The sequence below is a fragment of the Sciurus carolinensis genome, chromosome 1, assembly GCF_902686445.1.
Source record: "Sciurus carolinensis chromosome 1, mSciCar1.2, whole genome shotgun sequence".
NCBI lineage: Eukaryota > Metazoa > Chordata > Mammalia > Rodentia > Sciuridae > Sciurus > Sciurus carolinensis.
The window spans coordinates 192,490,241-192,511,515 of NC_062213.1; the positions used below are offsets into that span (position 1 = coordinate 192,490,241).

At 53.0% G+C, this 21,275-nt stretch overlaps 3 protein-coding genes across 6 annotated transcripts; 1 reads left to right on the plus strand and 2 right to left on the minus strand.

The window, feature by feature from the left end:
* Positions 1 to 497: 497 nt before the first annotated feature.
* On the plus strand, positions 498 to 4,905 carry Gale (UDP-galactose-4-epimerase). 3 transcript variants are annotated; one of them, XM_047553900.1, is made up of 11 exons: positions 498 to 601; positions 2,257 to 2,382; positions 2,481 to 2,596; positions 2,679 to 2,792; positions 3,036 to 3,212; positions 3,476 to 3,589; positions 3,678 to 3,744; positions 3,800 to 3,915; positions 4,022 to 4,099; positions 4,271 to 4,385; positions 4,496 to 4,905. In XM_047553900.1, exons 2-11 carry the CDS (start codon positions 2,262 to 2,264, stop codon positions 4,552 to 4,554), a joined length of 1,077 nt encoding a protein of 358 aa, XP_047409856.1. In that variant the 5' UTR covers positions 498 to 601; positions 2,257 to 2,261; the 3' UTR covers positions 4,555 to 4,905. The 3 variants fall into 3 exon arrangements, with proteins under 3 accessions (XP_047409856.1, XP_047409862.1, XP_047409870.1); XM_047553906.1 differs by lacking the exon at positions 498 to 601 and adding an exon at positions 1,063 to 2,177; XM_047553914.1 differs by lacking the exon at positions 498 to 601 and having other exon boundaries at positions 1,088 to 2,382; positions 3,830 to 3,915.
* Positions 4,906 to 4,965: 60 nt separating this feature from the next.
* On the minus strand, positions 4,966 to 9,270 carry Lypla2 (lysophospholipase 2). Of its 2 annotated transcripts, none has more exons than XM_047553929.1 (10): positions 9,163 to 9,270; positions 7,656 to 7,761; positions 7,368 to 7,399; positions 7,206 to 7,271; positions 6,663 to 6,710; positions 6,510 to 6,580; positions 6,312 to 6,385; positions 6,138 to 6,239; positions 5,866 to 6,039; positions 4,966 to 5,789 (listed from the first exon to the last, which is right to left on the minus strand). In XM_047553929.1, the coding sequence occupies exons 2-10, from the start codon at positions 7,731 to 7,733 to the stop codon at positions 5,739 to 5,741; spliced, it is 696 nt and encodes a 231-aa protein (XP_047409885.1). In that variant the 5' UTR covers positions 7,734 to 7,761; positions 9,163 to 9,270; the 3' UTR covers positions 4,966 to 5,738. The 2 variants fall into 2 exon arrangements, with proteins under 2 accessions (XP_047409885.1, XP_047409890.1); XM_047553934.1 differs by lacking the exon at positions 9,163 to 9,270 and adding an exon at positions 8,833 to 9,010.
* Positions 9,271 to 11,402: 2,132 nt separating this feature from the next.
* Pithd1 (PITH domain containing 1) lies at positions 11,403 to 20,936 on the minus strand. Its single transcript, XM_047553942.1, has 6 exons — positions 20,629 to 20,936; positions 19,898 to 19,941; positions 19,436 to 19,513; positions 13,627 to 13,731; positions 12,854 to 12,962; positions 11,403 to 12,322 (listed from the first exon to the last, which is right to left on the minus strand). The coding sequence occupies exons 1-6, from the start codon at positions 20,824 to 20,826 to the stop codon at positions 12,221 to 12,223; spliced, it is 636 nt and encodes a 211-aa protein (XP_047409898.1). The 5' UTR covers positions 20,827 to 20,936; the 3' UTR covers positions 11,403 to 12,220.
* Between the last annotated feature and the right edge of the window lie 339 nt (positions 20,937 to 21,275).

Here is a 21,275-nt window from a genome sequence, read left to right on the forward strand (position 1 = left end):
ACGTGTGCTTTTATTGCTTCTTTGTTCGAGTTTCCTCGTATGTCACGTCTTTATGCACATCAACCCCCTTTTAAACACAAACAACCATGTCTAAGCCGCCACCACGGGAGGCAGGTGCGGGCACACCGCTGGGGCGGTGGGTACCGCGACTCCTGCTGCAGCTCCAGGGTTCTCCCGCTCCTCGGGTGGTTTCCAAATCCGAACTGGACGTCCCGCAGCCACAGCCTGGGCGGCTCTGGAGCCGGGCGTTTCATGCAAGACTCGAGAGGATCCGGGAAGGGTGGGAACCCGCGGTCTGGAGCGGGACTCGGGGCGCTGCTGCCAAGGCGTGGGGCGGGCGCGGGTCCCACGCCATAGCCGTGTGGCGGCGTGGTGCCGCCCACTTCCGCCCTCCGTAGAAATGCGCCGAGCGGTTGCTCAAAGTTGCACAGGCTTTATGTCCTCCCCGAGTCTCCGTAGAGGCGTAACGCAAGTGACACGTTTCCTTGGGGGCGTGAACAGGGCGGGATCAGGGTGAGCTGTCAGCTCTTAAAGGCACCGCCGCGCGGGGCGCGGGAGGTGGCGCCGCTGGAGCCAGCGCGGGGCGCGGGAACTCCTGCAGGTTTGCGGGGCGGCTTTAAAGGGCCGGGCGGGCTCAGGAGGGCCGGTGGTCGGCAGGGAGCAAGGGAGTGCGTTCCATGGTGGCTTGGTCCGCGTCCTGGGCAGTCTCCCCGGGCGGGCGGGCCCGCCCCTTCTCGCGTTTCCCGCGGCGGTGGCCTCGGGTTCATTCATTCCCGACCCGGGACTCCTTCCTAACTGGGCCCCTTCCGAGCCACGGCCCCGAAGTTCAGCCCGAGACTCCGCTGCCCCGGAGCGCTCGCGGCCCAGCGCCCCCTCCCCTCCGTTACACAGACTGGAAGAACTGAGGAAGCGACCGCTGGCCGAGGTCATCCCGCGGGTCGCGGGCGAGACCGGCCGGCGGCCTTCCTGCCCCCGGCCTCCGCATGACCACCTGCCGGGGCCCGCACTGGGCGCGCGGCTGGGCGCGGGGGCAGAGTCCAGAGGGGCCTGGGCGGGCTGCGGGGAGAGGGGTCGGGCTGCGAGCCTGGAGGTCCGGATTCCAGCCTGGCCGTCACTGCCGTGGGACACGGGCGCACCAAGGGCCCGCCCCGACCGTAGGACGGGTCTCTGCAAGGTGCCGGCCCGGACACCTGCCTCCTCGAGAGTCAGGAAAACAACGCAGACGTGCCTGGTACCGAGCCTGGCACGCCGCGGGCGCGCGGTCAAGCGGGCGGGAGCCGGAGGAGCCCCGAGGGGTTCCAGGCAGACTGGACGGCGGCCGCGGGCCAGGTCTCCGGAATGAAAGGCCCTAGTGTCTGGGCCTCCTCCGCCCCTCCCCCTCTGCCGCAGTCTGTTCAGGGCGGGGAGGCACACCTGGCAGTGGGGACTGGGCCAAGTCCACGTCTGCACTGGCCCACCCAGGGCTGCCTAAAGTTGGGCGGGACTGCAGCTCCAATCCAGGAGTGACCAGCCTGGCCCTGGCAGGGCTGAGGCTCAGCCAGCCTGGCTCTGCCCTGGGGTGGGGCTGGTGGGGTGGCGCGCACTCCAGGACTGCCGGTGCTGCGGCCCAAACTGGGCTTAGTCTTCTGGTAAAGGGTCCCACCCTTAGGTCACCTGATGTATTTCCTGCTTCCTCCCAGCTGACCCTTGAAAGGAGAGGGAAGGGGCTGCCTAGAGCAGGGGTACTAGTCACAGAGCCCAGGAGTCAGTTGACACTTAGGTGTGGCAGAGGCACAGGAGGCCTGAGTCTGAATGGACAGAGCACCTGCCTGGGATCCTGGAGTTCCGATCCTGCTGCCATGTTCCCTTCTGCCCAGGACTTTCCTGTCCCCAGACACTGAAGAGGGTTGTGTGGACCCTCAGAGTCCTGAATCAATTAGACCTAGAGAACATGGTAGCTTTGAGCCTGTCTTCCTCCTGTACCATGGGGCGGGCTTTAAAATCTCCTCACTGGATCCTCTCTACCACATGCTGTGAGTACAGCTATAAACTCTGTCCCCTGGAGATGGAAACTGCTACCAAGAGGGGATAGGTGGTCTTAAAAGCCCAAGGTCAGAGAGTGACAGTACCCAGACTTGAGCCAGGGCTGACTCCAGAGCCACCCTCCTAACGAGGGCACACAGCTGCCTACCTCTAAGGTTAGTTGGAGGCCAGCTCCTGTTAAAGGGTGCCCTGAGCAAGCACTTCAGCCACTGCTGAGCCTGTGTCCTGGGCCAGGTGCGATGGCAGAGAAGGTGCTGGTGACCGGCGGCGCTGGCTACATCGGCAGCCACACGGTGCTGGAGCTGCTGGAGGCGGGCTACTGCCCAGTGGTCATCGACAACTTCCATAATGCCATCCGTGGTGAGCGGGGCAGGGCTGAGATTTCTGGAGGGAGGGGGAAGGAAAATCCCGGGTTCAGACCCATCTCCCTATCCTGACGGCTCTGCGCACCCTGCCAGGAGGGGGCTCCATGCCCGAAAGCCTCCGGCGGGTACAGGAGTTGACAGGCCACTCTGTGGAGTTCGAGGAGATGGACATCTTGGATCAGGCAGCCCTGCAGCACCTCTTCAAGAGGGTGGGTGCCGGTGGGCAGGCAGGCAGCAGCATTGCCAAGGGTCGGCCCCCAGCCGCCTCTGACCCTGGCTCTGCTCCCGCAGCACAACTTTAAGGCCGTCATCCACTTTGCGGGGCTCAAGGCTGTGGGCGAGTCGGTGCAGAAGCCTCTGGACTATTACCGAGTTAATCTGACGGGGACCATCCAGCTTCTGGAGGTATGGGGTCTAGGGTGGAGAGAGACCCTGGGAGAGCCCCAGGCCAGGCCCAATGCCAGAGCTGTGCGGAAGGGCCCCTGTGGGAGTCCAGCCCAGGCTGTGTCATCTTGAACGTGTCTTTCTGCACCTCCCCTCTTCGCACCTCCACGCCTTCCCCTCTGAAAATGAGGGTGCCCATAACCTCCCGAAGGAAGGCGACAGACGTGTGAGGCAGGGGCCACTGACACCTCCCTCCACGGCCAGATCATGAGGGCCCACGGGGTGAAGAACCTGGTGTTCAGCAGCTCAGCCACGGTGTATGGGAACCCCCAGTACCTGCCTCTGGACGAGGCCCACCCCACAGGTGGCTGTACCAACCCCTACGGCAAGTCCAAGTTCTTCATTGAGGAGATGATTCGGGACCTGTGCCGGGCAGACAAGGTGAGGACCCCTCGCCCCAGGCCCAGCTCTGCTCATTGACTGACTTCTCCCTTGAGCCTGAGGATGGGGTCCTGAGCACCCCCCATCCTGAGGAGGAAGCTGAGGCTCGGAAGCAGCAGTGACTGGCTCAAGGTCACAGCACTGGTGGGTGGGCCCCCTTCTCTGTCCATCTCCGGAGAACACAGAGGACAGGCTTAGGAGCAAGGTGGAGGGCTCTGGATTCAGCTGGGACATGCCCCCCTCATCTGACTTGTGTCCCACAGGCCTGGAATGCGGTGCTGCTGCGGTACTTCAACCCCACGGGTGCCCACGCCTCTGGCTGCATTGGCGAGGACCCCCAGGGCATTCCTAACAACCTCATGCCTTATGTCTCCCAGGTAAGGGCAGGTAGCAGGGACAGGAGTGGCCTAGGGGTACAACAGCTGGTGCCAGACTGGAAAGAGCTGACCTAACCTCTGGCCATAGGTGGCAATTGGGCGACGGGAGGCTCTGAACGTCTTTGGCAATGACTATGACACAGAGGATGGCACAGGTGAGCTGGGACCAGGGGGACTTGGGAGTGGGAGCCCAGAAGGAGACCCACGTAGGACGAACTCCCCCACCCAACACCTCTGCAGGCGTCCGGGATTACATCCACGTCGTGGACTTGGCCAAGGGCCACATTGCTGCCCTGAGGAAGCTGAAGGAGCAGTGTGGCTGCCGGGTAGGGAGAGAAGCGAAGCCAGGGAGGGAAGGCCAGGGAGTCCTAGGCAGATGGGCCAGAGGGGTGGAGAGTCCAGCCACTGCCACAAGCCGCGTCCTCCTGGCAGGTCTACAATCTGGGCACAGGCACTGGCTACTCAGTGCTGCAGATGGTGCAAGCCATGGAGAAGGCCTCAGGGAAGAAGGTAGGCCCCACTCTGCCCGTCAGCCACAGAAGGGCCGCGGCCTTCCCGCACTGTGCCCTTCTTAGCCTGCCTTGCACCCTGCGCTAGGTACCTCTAAGTGGCACTGTCCAGCAGAGGGTGGGCAAGGCCCGGGTCAGCTCGGCTAAGCGGGGCCTGCCTCCTCTCTTGCAGATCCCGTACAAGGTGGTGGCACGACGGGAAGGCGATGTGGCTGCCTGTTATGCCAACCCCAGCTTGGCCCATGAGGAGCTGGGCTGGACGGCGGCCTTGGGGCTGGACAGGATGTGTGAGTGCTGCCCGACCCAGAAGAAAAGGGGCTACAGGAGAGAGCCAGGCCTGGCCGCCCTCCTGTACTGCCTCCAGGGCAAGTTCTGATCATCACCCTGTCTGTCCCAGGTGAAGATCTGTGGCGCTGGCAGAAGCAAAATCCTTCAGGCTTTGGCGCACAGGCCTGAGGACCCTCCTCTACCGTGGACCAGAGAAGGAAAAGAGAAGCAACTACCTGCTCTCCAGCCTCTGGCAGGACCCCGGCGCCCCAGAGCTCGGGGGCCAAGCCAAGGCTGCCCCTACCTCAAACCCAAGCTGGGCCCACCCAGCCCACCAGGCAGGAGGCCAAGGGCTCCACTGACCAGGAGCTGGGTCTCTACTGCTTCTCTCCTGCAGGGTCCAGGAGCTCATCAGGACCACCTCGAGCCGGCGAGGAGGCAGGGCTCGGGGACCACACCCCCTCCTCGCGGGCACTGACTTAGACTGCTTTGAGGGAGCTTTCCAAAGTACTTAAAATAAAAATGTTTTCTTATACTGGGGCAACTTCTCGCAGATGGTCACTCTGCACCCCTCGAATCGAATCAGGCAGGACCAAGAGCTGAGGAAGCAATTTAATTTTATTGGAATCCAGGGCACAACAAGAAAAACACCCAAAACCACATGGAGACAGAAGACAAGACACGACTCCTCCCCACCACCTCCCTGGCCCTAAAGTGGGGACACAGTGAGGGTGAGAGCCAGGGGAGACCTTGAGCCTCAGTCCAGCCCTGCGGGCTCCAGGCCTGCGAGGGAGGAGGGTAACAGGAGGCAGGGCCCAGCCCCCGTGTCGGGGGATGGCTGGGGAGGCCCCCGAAGCCTCCACCTCCTCACCGACACTCCTGCCAGGGGCAGGCAGCACAGCAGCAAGGGACCCGGGCCACGGACACATTCATGATTGAGAAGCAGCTGCAGTGAGGCGGGAGAGACACGGGATTATCCGGGCAGAATTGTTGGGGTGGGGCCTGCGAGGGCCCCACGGGCCAAACCCTGAGGTCACAGGAGGGGGCCCAAAGCGGGGCTAGTGATGAGGTCCTGAGTGAGTGGGTCAGCAGCTGGGCCCTTTCTCCTGCTGCCTACTTCCCTCCAACACTGCTGCTGGGGGGCCGCCTTCAGGGAGGTGGGGTAAGGAGGCAGCCCACCCTACTGCAGACAGCCAAGCGGCCAAGGCCAGGAAGGCCTGGCCAGGCCTCAGTCGCCTGCCCCAGAGGCCTGTGGGATGAGGACAGGGCAGGAGGGAGGGAACGGGCTCGACCGGCTCAGATCCAAGATGGTGCCACGCTTGCTTGCTGGGTCCCCTGTTAGCTGGGGGACTGTGCTGGGAGCCAAACTCTGATTAGACTGGAGGCAGCAGCTTCTCAAGAAATTCCTTCACGGCAGCCATCTCCTGGGGGTGAGGGGGGATTGAGGCTCCCGCTGGAGGGAGGAGGGAGCGAGGTGGGAGTGGGAAGCCCCCCACTGACCTGAGGACAGGAGCTGTGCATGACTCCTGGGTATGTCTTGAATTGGACCCTGGCAGGTGTGACAACCGACCGGAGCTTCTCAGCTGTCAGGGCCCCAAACCGTACGGGGACCATGGGGTCTAGTTCCCCATGGCACTGGAGGATGGCCAGGTCCTTGGCACTGCCGTTGGCTGCCTGTGGGCCAGACCGAGCTCAGGGCAAACCAGCATGCGGCACCATGCCCAAGCCTCAAGGACACCCCGAGGCAGGAGAGGGTCTGTGGGAACACTGACCTGGGGGAAGTTCCGGTGCAGAGGCAGCCAGCAGCTCAATGCCACGATGCCAGCCAGTGGGTGGGGGCAGGTGAGGGCCGTGTACAGGGACAGGGCCCCGCCCTGGGGGGAAGAGAGAATGAGTCATGAAGGCACAGCTCACCCACCCAGCCCCTACCCTCTCTGCCCACTCACCTGTGAAAAGCCCCCCAGGACGATCCGATTGGCGGGAATCCCGTTCTTCATCTCATGCTCAATCAAGGCCTTGACTGGGGGGAGGGGCGTGATTGGCTGGGGGAAGCTGCTGGGAGGACCCCAAGGGAGGCAGGCAGGTACCGTCCAGCACTTTCTGGGGACAGGGAAGCGGGTGCTGAGAAGGGGCTGGGGCCTTACTGTTCTCTGCAGCCTTCTTGATGCCAGCCTCATCCTCTGGAGCATCTGGACTCAGCCCCATCAGGTCAAACCTAGGGGAGCAGAGGAGTGGGCAGCTGTGCTGGCCAGCCCCCCACAGTTCCCTGGTTCCTGTGCCCCAAGTCCCACACTCACCAGGAGGGCATCACCATCTTCATGTTGAGTGTCACAGGGATCCTAGGCCTGAGAAGGAGAACCAGAAAGGTGTCATGCTCAGGGGGGTAAGGAAGCCACAGCAGAGGACCCGGGAGGGGGACAGAGCAGCCCCTGGGGGCCCCTCCCAGCAGGCAGGGCCTGTGTTTAAGGTGTTGCCAGGCAACCTGCCACGTGGGGCTGGAGGCTGTGGTTGGGGCATCAGCAGTAGCGATGGAGCAGCAGAGCCCAGCGCTCGGTGTTCCCGGGGCTCCAGCTCGGTGGGTGAGTACTTGGGGCAGGGGCATGGGAGGCCCTGGTTCTAGGAGGTCCAGGAGGTCCTAGGGCTGGGGGCTGGTGCTAGATCCATTCCCGGGGGCTCCCCAAGAGCTAAAGCTAACAAGGCGCTGCTGCCTGCTCTGAGCCCCAACCCCAGGACACAAACGACAGCTGCGAACAGGCCTGGGACCACAGGGTCATGCCCACCCTGCATGATCCCCCTACAGGACCATCCCGCTCACTCTCCCTTGCTGGGGTGACACTCACGCATGGGGACAGATGTATTTGACGTGAGGGAGCCGGATGGTGGAGAGGGCGTCAGCCCAGCTGTGCCTGTAGGAGGGAAGGGAGAGGAGGCTCCGATGCAGGGGGGCCTCCAGCCTGCCGCCCGCCCACCTCCGCAAGGAATGCCCCCACCAGCTCACTCACCCTGTGTCTCCAAGTCCATGTAAAAAAATAACCTAGAAAATCAGAGATGGGACCATGAGGAGGGCCCCTTCCAGGTCCCCCAGCGTGGGCCCACCCCTCCCACAGGCAAGGACGGGGGAAACAGGTGGCAGCCAACAGGCTATTAACCCTGAGCCTCCTGGCTTCAGCCCACTCCCTTCCCAGCACTGCCACCTCCATGTTTCCCACACCCCCTCCAGCCAGCTCCCCAGCTGTCCCCACTAGGTCTGGCAGATGGGGGGATGCTGCCAAGGGTGAAGGGCCCCTTACCGCAGCCGTTTCCCGCTCAGCTCCAGACACAGTAGCAGCGTCGGTGAGCAGGGGCACAGACATGGTGTTACCACACATACACCGCAGGGCTCCCTGCAGGCTGGGCCTGAACACATGAGGGGCGCAGTCAAGAGCGAGCTGGCCGGGGGCAGCCTTCTGACTCAAGGGGTGCCACCCATGCCACAGCCCCCGCACAGCCCCAGGTTCTGTGCTGGACAGAGAGAAAAGGCAGGCAAGAAGTCCCAGGGCAAGAGGGTAGGAAGTTCCAGGGCTGAAAAGCACAGGCAGTCTCCCCAGTGGCCCAGAACTCTGTCCCTGGTTCTGACCCAACTCCAGAGCCTGAGCTTGCTGGAGATGAGCAGGGGCAGTGCACAGGGGCTGGAGGTGGAGGAGAAGGGAGGCAGGGCAAGCCCTGCTGACCACCCCCCAAGTTCCTCAGTGCTCTCTCCTCTCTCGCCTCCAGTCGCCCCTTCTCTAGGGTCCCTGGGTCCCCTCCTCCCCAACACCATCCCTACTGGGAAATGAAGGGGAGAAAAATGCCAGAGAAATATGCTCCTAGCCCCTGCCCTCCTCCCATCTTCTCCCTCCTCCCTCCCAGCCCCCCAGCCAGCTTCACAGCAGTTTCTGGCTCATCATTCCCAGAGCCCCAGGAGTTGCCCATGTCCTCTGAAAGCATAAGGACTCCTGAGTGCCACCCACCCTCAACTGGTCCTCCACACCCGGCTGAGTGGGGCTACCTGCTGCTGCTGCTGCTGCCACTGACTCCAAATGGGGCCCCAGCTGAACAGGTTCTGGGACTCCCAAACACACAAAAGAATGTCAGGCTGGCTGGCCCCTCCCCGTCCTTAGCATCCTCCAAACTCCGGAAGCTTCCGCTACCTACCTCCAAATGCCTCCCTTTTACAGGGCGCCCAGCACTCCCCACTGGCTCCCACCTCCAGCTGACCCCCGACTGCCCTCCCCACAGCAGGAAGATCACAGGGGATCTTGCACCTCTGACCCCAGGGCCCCTCTTCCCACCCGGGAATGCACCTCCGCCCTAAGCTAGGCTTCCCCATCTTCTTCGCTCTGGGGACTCCCTCCTCCCGCCCCGGTTCCCCCTATCCGAAGGGTGTCTTCCCCCTTGACCTGGGTCTCCCTCCAACCCCAGTTAGACCCGGGGTCTCCCACTACCCACCATGGGAACTTCTGTTCTGCCAAGGGTCGCCGCCTCCCCACGGTGACGTTTTCTACCTGGACCCAGGACTCTCACCTGCCCACAAAGGGGCTTTCTACCTCTGACCCTGGGAAGCTCCTGCCCCTCAGCGGCACCGCCACTTCCGACCGCGAAGTCCTCTCGGCGCGCCGGGCAGCCCCTCGCCCGGCCGCGGGGCACTCCCAAAGTCCCCAGGACTGGACAGCGCCCGGCGCCGCGCCCCCGCCCCCAGCGCTCGGGCCGCGCCTCCTCCCGCGCCCGGCCACCCCGCCCGCCGCGCCCCGTGCCCCGGCCCCGGCCCCGGCCCGGCACCTCTCTCCCGGGGCGTGCGAGACCGCTCGGGCGATTCTCCCCTTTCTCCCGCACAGACACTCTTCCCCCTCGGCCGCCCCCGCCGGAACTTCCGTTCGGGTCCCGGGAACCCAGCCATCGCGCTGCCGGAAGTGGCCTGGCCGGCGGTACGGAACCCGGAAGCGGGGCCGGCTCCCGGCTCGGGGCTGCCATGTTGCCCCGCGTCCCGCCCGCGGCCCCGGAGGACGCCCTGCCACCGGCGCCTCGCACTTCGCCGGCGTGAAGCCGGCCGCCTGCCCACCTGCACGCGGCGCACTCCTGCGCCCTGGGCGCCCGGCCCCGTTGTGGGCTTTCGATAGTTTTGTGTGTGTTAGGGACACAACGTGGTGAGACGCACTTGTGGGCTGTTACTACAGCGGAGCTCACGAGCTCCCCGTCGCCTCGCGGAGCGGGCTCCCGCCGGGCGAGCGCGCCCTCACCCTCACTCAGCAGCCAGCCTGCCTACAGCATGCTTCCGCCCGCCGGCCTCGCGTCCTGCTTGAGGTCTGACGACCTGTGCTTCCTCACCTCTTCTCCCGGGATGGCCGAAAAGGCCTGAGGTCACTAGTCCTCCGGTCTTATCTTACACCTTGAGATTACTCTAAGTCTGCCTTTCTTGACCTGCTTCCTGAACTATAAAATGGTGTTAATAACCACCCTGCCTACTTCACAGGCTCAAATGAGGTCGTGTGAACATGCTTTATACACTGTGAAGTCCCGGTGCGAGGCCTTAATCACTCTAAAAAGTACCCTGAGAAAATATGCAGGCCATATCAGGATAGCTGGAAAGGCATCAAGCAATGTTATCTTAGCACCGTCCTGGACAAGCAATGCCATGCAGGGTGCATGTCACCATCAAATGAACCAGGAACAAAAGGGCTTCATTTGGTCACCAGTGAGTCGCCTTTACGCTAATAAAGTGGAAATAGATATCAGGGAAAAAAGCCCGGGGGGCAAGCTGGGGCGAAGGATCATGCCCCCATGCCCCCAGCGTGGAAACCTGCAAGTTGGGTCACACTTGTCCCTCGGCAGCTGAGGACTCATTCTCCCAGCTTAACCTGCACTATTTTTCTGTTTTCTTTTAACTGAAACAAAACAGTACAAACTGGAAGTTCAAAAAGCACCTTTCTCCAAGCCAAGAGGCAGTTTGGTTTTGAGTACTCAGGTCATGGAGTTGGAACCTAAAACACAAAACTTCTGGGCAGGAAAACTGGGGGAACCACAGTAAACCAAAGACCCAGGACTGGATGTCACAAGAGAACACAAAAATGAGAGAAAATATGGCTTCCCCCGCAAGAGAATCTCTGCTGGGTCTACTTACGAAAAACGAAATTCTTCCTGCATCTTCAATCGCCCAAAGCCATGGCATTTTCAGCAAATTCTTCAGAGTGAAGTTTAAACTTAAAAGCCCATCCCAGGGGCTACCTGTGATTTGTGCTTTAGTTAGTGGAACCCTGAAGGGCTAGCGTGCTCTGAGATTTCTAACTTTCCATTGCCCGTTAGTCCAAATTAAAACATAGCCCTTCTTTTAATCCTCAAAATGATTCAACTGAAAGAAAGAGGTTGTGGCTGAGGAGTGGGTAGGACTCTTGGTGCACCAAGAACTGCACTTGGATCATAGTTGATTTCAGGCTGCATTTCAGAATCTCCAGGATGGACAAGGCTTGGGATGGCAGACTCCAGAGGACAGGCTGAAGAAAGTAGCTAGATCCTCCTGACAACAGCACAGGCCAATGCTTCCTCTCAAGAGAATCAGATTCAACGCTAGTTCCCCTTATCAACTGCTCCTGCTTTCTACAGGCAAGAGTATACTGACAGCCTCAAATCCCCTTTTCAAATACTTAAATGACTTCAGATGTTAAGTGCAAAGTCTCTGGTTCCTTTCCTTATCCTTATTTTTCTGATGTGCTCCAGGATCTGTCCTCCTTTTCCCCCTCCTCCCTTGTTTTTGTAAATGTCACTCTACAGGTTATTTCCCTTCATGAGAAATGGAATATCGTCTTTAACTCCACCTTTCTCTTTACAAATGTGGGTACTGGAGGGCTTTTACCGTATCATACAGAATTAAGCTCAACTTTTCCAGGAGAAACCGATTTAGTCTTAATTGTGGCACTATGATCTCCCTGATCAAAATAAAAATTTCAGAGTTCAATACAGTTTCCAGTAAAATTAAAAATTCATCAGTACTACCTAAAATTCAAAAGAAAATACAAACGTTATGTCTGGCAAGGATTTATTAGGAAGCTTATTAGTCACAGTGAATAAACGCCATGAACAGAAGAACTCGAGATCTCCAAATTCTGGCATTGGGCTTACAACACAAGTTAGAAGCTAATAAAACATTAAGGAGGTTCCAAGGGGAATCTTAACTAAGTCTCAATCTTACCCCCAGTAGGTTACCCATAAACATAAATGATTCCCGTGCTCTCCCCAGATTGCTTAGCTAGGCAGTGGGAAAGACCTTCCCCACAAGCTATCACACATCATCAGGAGACTCCTGCCTTCAAAGGTATAACCACGGGACACTGTGCGTGACAGACAACTCTAAGCTGGGCAACTTGACAAGAATGCTGAGTAACAGGGAGAAGGAACAAGCAGGGACAAGTGTTTCTAGTTGGAGACCCCCGATAGCTCATACAAACAAAATCCTGAAGTTTCAGGTTTCCTGAAACTCAGGAAGTTTCCATTTAAAAAAACAAACAAACAAATCACATAAAAATCCTGCCACAAAGCAACAAGACACTTGGGATCCCATGGCCACATCAATGGGAAAAGCAAGCATTATCCATGACAGCCAGATGCCACCCAACCTAAGATCCAACTTCTGCAGTGCCCTAGAGAACCACGATTGTCCCTCAGCACCCACACAACCCTCCCAGTGGTGTGGTATCTTCCATAGGCCGGGTTTCTGCAGCAAACCCCAAAGAGAAAACTCAGCAGAGGCTGTGGCAACCAACTCTCACTGGGGCCTCATCTCTGTCCTTCCCAATAGGTGGTACGTCTTCACTGACAGCGCATCTGTGGGAGCCTGGGCCAACCCTTAGGAAATGAAGTGTGTCTGTGGGGTAACCTGATGGACCCGGTGATCTGCCGGGTTGGCTGATGCTTCATAATTGCAGATGGTCACCTCATGTCGGCGAAGCTGCAAGAAAATGGAATGCTGGGTCAGTGGGCCATTAAGGAATTGAAGTCTGCAGTCAGTCTCCTTTCTAGCACATGTCTCAAAGCTCCTCTCCTCTTTTTTATCTTGAGAAATCTGCAACGATCATTATTAAGGATTCACTTGCAACTGAGATCCATTCCCTACTCTGTAATGGGGGCATTGGGAGAATAGGAGCTTGTCTATTTTATTTATTATCTTATCTCTGGTGCTTAGAACAAGAAAGATTATCAAGAATGCTTTTTGTTTTTATCTGGTGTGGGAATGGAACCAAGGGCCTCGAGCATGCTAAGCATGCGCTGGCTGAGCTACATTTCCAGCCCCCTGCTGAAACTGCTGAAGGAAAATATTTGAAAGTGAAAAACTGTGAATTAAAATAATTTCAATTTTTAAAATACTGTAGTCAGTCAAATGGGAAGAGTTTATAATGAACAAACCAAGAAAAATTGCCTCATTTGCTCTTTCCCCTCCCTTAAAGCCCCCACTCTGATGTTTTTATCAACCCCCTCTTACCTCAGTCCATTCTCCTCTCAGGCCAATATAAAAGACCTTTGTGGTATCTGCTCCAAAATTTTTTGAAATATGAATCGAGAGATGATAGACATTTGAAAAACGGGAAATTCTAGAGGATGAAAAAGAGAAAGACGAGAAGACACAGGTTACTGTCCAGTGAGCATCTCACAACCAGGACACAACAGTTCAGCTCCAAAGTGTGGTAAAACCCAGGCAAATGTCAGCGATCACTCTTGGGTTCTTCCTTCTCATTTTTCTCCTTTGGACAAGCAATTCATTCAATGAATATTTCCTGAGCCATGTGCCAGATCCTGTCCAAGGCAGTAGAGACACAAAGATAAACAAACACGGCTCCTCCCCTCCAGGAAAAGGAACGATAAATCCTGTATAACTGAGCAGGGGTTCTGAAGTATGCTTCGTGTTGATCTAATCCATAGGGGAAAGAAAACTAAGAGAGCCTGCTAAAAGCCCACTATGCAAAGAAACTGAAAAATGTTTCCTAAGACTATCTTAGGAGCTCATACAGATCAGCCAATGGCTTATAAGTTAACAAGTCTGTGGTTTACACTGATTTTCTGCCAAAAATTGACCAAGCCAAGGATCAAGATGCTTCCTCCACTTTTTTAACTCATTTCTTATGCTAACAGGGCAAGAGAGTGGCCAAAGATAAATGGCGAGCTCTGTACACACTTCTGCATATGAGGATATGCTCACTGCAAATGAGGATGTGCTGCTATTCCTCAGCAGCTGTGGAAGACAGGTCCCATGCTTACTTTGTAGCATATTCTAATTCTCCTGTAAGATCCCGGTTCAGGCTAAAGGTCTGATCTGGCTCTCTTTCTGTATCATCAAATGACATCTGTGGAATGTTCTTGTACCTAGGAAAGGATAGAGGGGAAAAAAACATGAAGAAATGTACATTATCACATTTTTCAGTTTTAAAAAGCTTCCCACTGACTGCTCAACTGGCTTCACTTCTTCCATCTAAAGATCAAAATTTGCAGTGAAATTTTGGAAATGGCATTTTACTGGCATTTAGGCATAAATATCCTTAAACCAACAAGAAACAGTAGTGACACCAGTAGTCCCAGTTATTCAGGAGGCTGAGGCAGGAGGATTCATGAGAGCCTAGGGGTTCAGGGACAGCCTAGGCAAGATAGTGAGATACCTGTCTCTTTAAAAAAGGAAAGAGAAAGGTGAGGGAAGAAAAGAGCTGAGAACTGCAACATGATCCAGTGGCATCTTTGAGTGGGCTAAGATCACATGAGAAGCGATACACAAAGAGGTGGCTCAAACTAGGTCACATGCAGCAAATGCATGGAGAAAATAAGCCAGTCAGCACATTCATACCAAGCTGAGGATGTGGAATAAAACAGCCTACTCATGGGAAAAAAGACACACTTTGGCATAAGCATATTAAACAGTTAAGAGATAAGATCAGGTAACCCAACACTCAAGCATTTTTTGTTTCCAAAAATTACCCCATATACTCAATCATCTTGCAGTTCTAAAAATAATACAATTTAGGGATTTCCGATTCGAAAGAGCACAAATGCATGCAAACTTGCAAAAGTTTTTGGCAAGTCAAGGTATCACTGCTAATAAAGAAAATATTTTTCAAAGCAAAATCTAAGTAACAGCAGTATCTATAATCCACACATTCTGCAGGCCTAAGTCACATATACCAACCAACACCAGGGTGTTTTTATTAACACACCTACAAAGGAGGGGCCTAGATTTTAGCGGCAGCAAAATGCATATAATTTTAAAAAGCAAATGTTTGCTTCAAAGTGTTTCTAAGGATGATGCACAGCAGAATAATAATAATAATGAACATTTATGAGCAGCATTATGAGAGGAACTGTAGCTCTGCAGTTAAAAGCAGTGTCTCAGGCTGGGGGTGTAGCTCAGAGGTAGAGTGCTTGCCTAGCATACCAGAGGCCTGGTTAATCTCCAGCACTGGAAGCAAAAAGAAAGAAGGTATCTTAACCTATAGAACTGCAGAAAATATTTGTGAACTATTCATCTGACAAGGGATTAATGGCAAGAATACATATGGAACAACCCAATAGCAAAGATACAATAATCCAATTTTTAAAAAGGCAATTGAGCTGGGTTTGGTAGTACATGCCTGAAATCCTAGGTACTTGAGAGGCTGAGGCAGAAGGATCAAAACTGAGGCCAGTCTGGGCAACTCAGTGAGATGCTATTTCAAAATAAAGAATAAAGGCTGGGAATGTAGCTCAGTGGTAGAGCAACACCCCCCCCCGCCCCCCCGTTCAATCCCAAGTACTGAAAAAAAAGCGGGGGTGGGCAAAAGGTCTGAATAGAGTTTCTCAAAAGAAGATAAAGGGCCAACAAATACACGAAAAAATGCTCAGAATTACTACTTACCAGGAAAATGGAAATCAAAACCACGAGATAACAACTCACTTCCATTAGGATGGCTATTATCAAAAATCCAGAAAAGGGGCTGGGGAGATAGCTCAGTCGGTAGAGTGCTTGCCTTGTAAGCACAAGGCCCTGGGTTCGATCCCTAGCACCCAAAAAAAAAAAAAAAAGAAAAGAAAAAAAGAAAAAAATCCAGAAAAAAAAAGGCTGATAAGGAGGCAAAGAAAGGGGAACTCCTGCACACTGCTTGTATTACGGAAAACAGCATGAACAGCCTTCTGGACACAGAACCACCACAAGATCCAGCGATTCCATTACGGGGCTTATAACAAAAGGAGCAGAATCAGTATGTGAATAAGACGGCCCCACGCCTACATTCACTGCAGCAACACTCACAATAGCCAAGGTAAGGCAGCAACCTAGGTGTCCACCCGCAGGTGAATGGATGAAGAAAATGTGTGTGTGTACCACGATGGAATCTTAATCAGCCATCAAAAGAATGAAATGCTATCATTTGTGGCAATGTGGATGAGCCCAGAGACCACTTAGTGAATTACAGCAATGAAAGGCAAAGACTGCATGTTCTCACTTAAGATATGGAAGCTAAGAAGTTGACCTCATGGAAGTGGAGAGCAGAATGGTTAGACTGGGAAGAGTGAAAGAGGGAGGGATGAAGGTAGGATGGCTAATCAGTACAGGGATACAGTCAGACAGGAGGAATACCGCTAACATTCTTTGTCTGTTTTGGTACCAGGGATTGAGCTTAGGAGCACTGTCCCACTGAGCCATATCCCCAGTCTTTTCTATTTTTTTATTTTGAGACAAGGTTTCACTAATTTGCTGAGGCTGGCCTCGAACTTGCAATCCTCTTGCCTCAGCCTCCTGAGTCGCAGGGATTACAAGCGTGTACCATTGTGCACGCTTCTAATGTTCTTAATAACACAGCAGGATAGCTGTAGTTGATGACAATTAGTTGTATATTTAAAATAGCTAGCAGAGAATATTTAGGGTTGGGGGGACTGGCAGGGTAAGGTTGCTGGAGATTGAACCTAGGGCTTCATGCACACTAGACAAGTGCTCTACTACTGAACTACATTTCCAGTCCTAGTGAGAACTTTGAATGTTCCCAACACAAAGAAAATGACAAATGTTGAAGGTGATGGTTCTACCAATCACCCAGAACATCACAGTTTACATATATGAAATATCATACTGTACTCCATAAATATGTACAATTATTTTGTGTCAATTAAAATAATAATAAAAATTAAAAAGAAATAAATAGCAGTATCTGTGGAGCTAGACTTCTAGGTCTAAAGCTGGCTGTCACTTACCAGCTGTGTAATTTTGGACAAGTGATTTAACCTCTGTGTCTCGGTTTCCTCATCTGTAAAATTGGGATAGTGACAGTACATAGTCCAAACAGTAGATACGAAGGTTAAATGGGATCAATTCTAAGAGTTGCATATATTAAAACTTAAAATTCTACTATGAAGAATTACATACACAAAAGCAGACAGAATATAATGAATTCCAAAACTTACTACTCATCACTATAATGAACAACAAATTTATGCCAATTTTGCCTATCACTCCTACTTTGCTTTTGTTTCATACTTCAATGCAATCCTAGATATACCATTTCACCCATACAACCCATAAATACTTTAGTATTTCCAAAAAAGACTTCTTAAAACAAAGATATTCAGGGCTGGGGCTGTAGCTCAGTGGCAGAGCGGTTGCCTAACATGTGTGAGGCATTGGGTTCAACCCTTAGTACTGCATAGAAAAATAAACAAAGTAAGGGCATTCTGTCCATCTACAACTATAATTTTTTTTTTTAAAAGTACTCTTTCACAGTAATTAGCAATATTAATAATTAACCACAGCTAACAATTCTTTTTCTTTCTTTTCTTTCTTTTGTGGTGCTCAGGGTCAAACCTGGGACCTTGAGCACCTTGGCAAGCACTCAACTACTGAACTACATACCCCCTGCAACAATAATTCTTTAATGTCATCTAACATCTATACTTGGTATTCATATACCTCTGATTTAAGATTCTCAATTTAGCTGGGCATGGTGGCAAACCCCTATAATCCCAGCAACTCAGGAGTCTAAGGCAGGAAGATCTCAAGTTTGAGGCCAATCTCTGCAACTTAACAGGACCCCATCTCAAAATTAAAAAAAAAAAAGGACTAGGACTATATAACTGAGTGGTAAGATGTGTCTGGGTTCAATTCCTGATTACCCGCCCCCCGCAAAAAAAAATTCTTTTTTTTTTTTTTTTTTTTTTTTTTTTCTTTTTTTGTGGTGCTGGGGATCGAACTCAGGGACTTGTGCTTGCAAAGCAAGCACACTACCGACTGAGCTATCTCCCTGGCCCAAAAAAATTCTTAATTTAACTCTTTTGGATGTGTCAATGACATGTCATAGTTGGACAGGAATCATTTTGTTTCTTTATAAAGTCTACATAAAATAATGGTACATTTACAATGATATCTTAGATTCAGAAAAATGTTATATATGTGGTATGCTTAGAACTATTAAATACTTGTACCTGCTCACCCAAAACTGGGCCTGTACTATGTTCCAGACCTATTCTAAGCTCTTTACATGTTGGATCTCCACAACCTCTTGAGGTTATACTATTATTGTTCCTATTTTACATGAGAAAATAGAGGCATAGAGAAGATAAGTAATGTCCCAGTCCTGCAGCAGCTAGGAAGTATGCAGCCAGAATTTGAACCCAGTTTACCTCAGAGTCCACTCTTAACCCAAAGCAACAGGGATGTCTGAAGTCAGCCCATCTCCCCAGTAACTGAGTCTCCAAAAGCATCAGTTCAAACATACTATTTTCTCAAAATGACTGCATATGCGAATCTGCTTTGAAATTTGTGGTTTAATATTCAAAAAATGGTAGCAAGTTATTGAATCTCTCTAAAGTCCATATAAACTGATCAATTTTTCATATTAAAAAAAATTTCTTTTATTTTTCTTACAGTGCTGGAGATCAAACTTGAGGCCTCAGGCATGCTAGGCAGTTATCACTCGGCTACATCCCTAGTCTGGATGAAAAAAAAAAAAATTGGTGGGGAGATGGTACAGGGGATTGAACTCAGGGGCATTCTAATACTAAGCTACATCCCCAGCCCTTTTTATTTTTTATTTTGAGCCAGGGTCTCACTAAGTTGCTGAGGCTGTTCTGGGACTTACGTTCCTCCTGCCTCAGCCTTCTGAGTTACTGGAATTACAGGCATGCACCATCATGTCCAGCTGGATGATTTTTTTCTTTTTAATGTAAAGTTCTTCTGTTATTTGTTCCTCAGAACTCAGAAAAAAAGTTTTTCTATTCTAAACTACACTTGAATAAAGTAAATCGTCTAAAAGTGAGTACTAGCTGGGTGCGGAGGTGCATACCTATAGTCCCAGCATTACAGAGACTGAGACAAGATTGTGAATTCAAAGTCAACTTCAGCAACTTAGTGAGGCCCTAAGCAACTCAATGAAACCCTGTCTCTTAAAAAAATACCAAAACAGGGTCAGGGGTATGGTTCAGTAGTTAAATGCCGCTGAGTTCAAAACCCAGTTCCAAAAAAAAAAAAAAAAAAAGGAGTACTAACTCTGGGGGCAACAGATCTAGAGTCATAAGAGATACACAGAACTTGGCTATCTAAAGGCACACAAACTCAGAGCAATCCCATGTCAACATAACATCTGCAAAGAAGACAACTGCATGAAATACCAAGGAACATCTTGAAACTCATCCCAAGAGTGGAGTCCATAAAGATCATTTGAGATCTACAGCTGGGTTACCAAGAAAACTGCAAAGTCATCAACAACTGGCATTTATAGAATGCTCTCTGAATGAATGATGCCACAGGAAGCACTGTGAAAAAGAGACAAGCTGTTGGCCCTAAAGATGTTTAATCTAAAAACGTCACTGGGCTGGGGATGTAGCTCATTGGTAGAGTGCTCACCTAGCATGTGTGAGACCTTGGATTCAATCCCAAGCACCACAAAAAATGAAGAAATAAAAAATAAAGAGATAAGTGTATTCCCACATAAATAACGAGCCCAACATATTTTAAAAGGGAAAATATCAAATCTGATAAAGAAAAATTATATTACTTGGAATAAAGTGTTACCAAAGAAAGACAATAGAACTATGAGCTTTGTGACCGGTCACTTACAGTCTCATCTCAGAGGGGTGTGAGTCATCATCCTCTCCCATTATAATGATGCCTTTGAGCTTGACATTGCCCGTAAATCTGCCAGAATGCAAAAGAGAAGGTTGTCAACCTGGGATTGTATCCCTGCTTAGCTGTGACCCCTGGGCAAGACCCTTCCCCTTTCTGAGCTTCAGTGCACTCATCTGTCTTACTTGTACTTGATTACTTCTAAGATCAGGTCTACCTCTGGCATTCTGCAATTCTAAGAAGTTCACATCTACTTTTCAGTTACTGTTCAATAAATACTGCTTCCAGTCTGCATCAAAAGAGCTATGATGCTCTCCTCCTCAAACCCACCACAGTAACTTATCCCATTTCTACAAACAAATGTGGGTTCTTGACCCAAGCAACGAATGAATCCATCTGAGAAGAGAACTGGGTACAGCCTATTTAGCCTGAGGCAGGCACCAAGGAGATACTTACGGAATATTAAACAGAAGCTCTTCATCTGCATCACTTTCAACAAACTGGAGGGAATGGGGAGGAGGGAGGAGAAAGCAACAAATATTTGCTGAGAGCCTATGACTTCAGGCATCTCCCACCCTGTTCTACAAACTGGGTTGCAATGCAAACAGTCAGCCTTCCTCAGTTTTCCAGTACTTTGAATTTGAAGCTACTTTGTCTTATCCACAGAGTTCTGACAAAGACCGTCCAATTAGAGGCTGCCTGACCCCAGTCTCCTGAATTACAAATTGAAAGATCGGTGCTTATGTGCATTTTTCTGGAAAGGGTCCATAGCTTTCAAACGGTTCAGCTCTCAAGGGGGCCTGCGCTCTAGATGGGAAACACCCACGGTCTCCCTTTCCCGTCTTCACCAGGTGACATGATCACGCAGCCATTGGGACCAATGGTCACACGGAAGGGGAAACGCCCTCACGGCCATCCTCCTCGATAACCCGGACAGCCTTGGCCCAGAGCGTCAGGCTGTGTAGAGCCAAAGCGCCCGCTTTCACTCTGGGCCTCAGTTTCCCTATCTGCGAAGTGGGGATGACGACCCTGTTCGCCTCCCAAAAGGCAAGCGGGAGATCGGCACCGGAACGCGCCTGGCGACCCGGCTGTCGCTATTTTTAGCATCAGGAGTGAGGCTGACGGCGCAGCTCGGTAGCCCGAGGCCCCGCGGTCCCGCCCCGCCCGCCCCGGCGCGGGCAGCCCACCTTGGAGCGGTCGGTCCGCTCCTCCCACGGCTTGAAGACGCCGCGGCCGCTGCCCTCGCGGCTCTCGTTGAGGCACTGCAGCCGCTCCAGGTCGATGCGCAGGTACAGGCCGTAGGCCAGGCCGCGCTGCTCCGGCGGCTCCTCCCGTTCGGCGGCGCAGCGACAGCCGCCTCCGCCGTGGCTGTGGCCGTGCGACATGGCGACGCCGCCACCCGCGCGTCCCCTCGGCCCCGCTGCCGCTCGCGCAGGGATCGCTCCGCGGCGCTACGACCGCCAAGCGCCGGGTCTGACGCGTCGTAAAAGGCGCCCCTGAGCGGCGCATGCGCCTGTAGCGGAAGGGGCGTGGCTCTGATGGGCGTGGCTCGGGCGGACTTCGGTGGGCGCCTTCCTATGAGCACCCGCTTCTGCGCTGTGGAAACTCAGGGGCAGAGATGCTGTTGATGTTACCAGCGGACTGTGGTCCGGGATGCGAACCCTGCTCCCCCGAGGTTGAAGTCCGCGCTTTCTTCCGAAGCCACCACTATTCTTTGGAGCTGGTGGAGGGAGGCGCGCGCAGTGATAAGGCCCTGCGCTCTGTAGAACACGGCGTTATCACCGCCTCACATGCGTGGAGAGCTCACAGAGCCATTTTCCTGGCCACCTTCCTG

What these genes read in the sequence shown, in the direction of transcription:
- Lypla2 (XM_047553929.1), bottom strand. Translation starts at nt 7,733, where the DNA reads ATGTGTGGTAACACCATGTCTGTGCCCCTGCTCACCGACGCTGCTACT. An exon ending in CATGGACTTGGAGACACAGG is followed by an intron (nt 7,272 to 7,367) that starts GTGAGTGAGCTG and finishes TCCCTCCTACAG; the next exon opens with GCACAGCTGGGCTGACGCCC. An exon ending in TCCTGGGGGGCTTTTCACAG is followed by an intron (nt 6,240 to 6,311) that starts GTGAGTGGGCAG and finishes TCTTCCCCCCAG; the next exon opens with GGCGGGGCCCTGTCCCTGTA.
- Pithd1 (XM_047553942.1), bottom strand. Translation starts at nt 20,826, where the DNA reads ATGTCGCACGGCCACAGCCACGGCGGAGGCGGCTGTCGCTGCGCCGCC. An exon ending in GAGCTTCTGTTTAATATTCC is followed by an intron (nt 19,514 to 19,897) that starts GTAAGTATCTCC and finishes GCATTCTGGCAG; the next exon opens with ATTTACGGGCAATGTCAAGC. An exon ending in CACCCCTCTGAGATGAGACT is followed by an intron (nt 13,732 to 19,435) that starts GTAAGTGACCGG and finishes ATCCTTTCCTAG; the next exon opens with GTACAAGAACATTCCACAGA.
- Gale (XM_047553900.1), top strand. Translation starts at nt 2,262, where the DNA reads ATGGCAGAGAAGGTGCTGGTGACCGGCGGCGCTGGCTACATCGGCAGC. An exon ending in AGAAGGCCTCAGGGAAGAAG is followed by an intron (nt 4,100 to 4,270) that starts GTAGGCCCCACT and finishes CCTCTCTTGCAG; the next exon opens with ATCCCGTACAAGGTGGTGGC. An exon ending in CTTGGGGCTGGACAGGATGT is followed by an intron (nt 4,386 to 4,495) that starts GTGAGTGCTGCC and finishes TGTCTGTCCCAG; the next exon opens with GTGAAGATCTGTGGCGCTGG.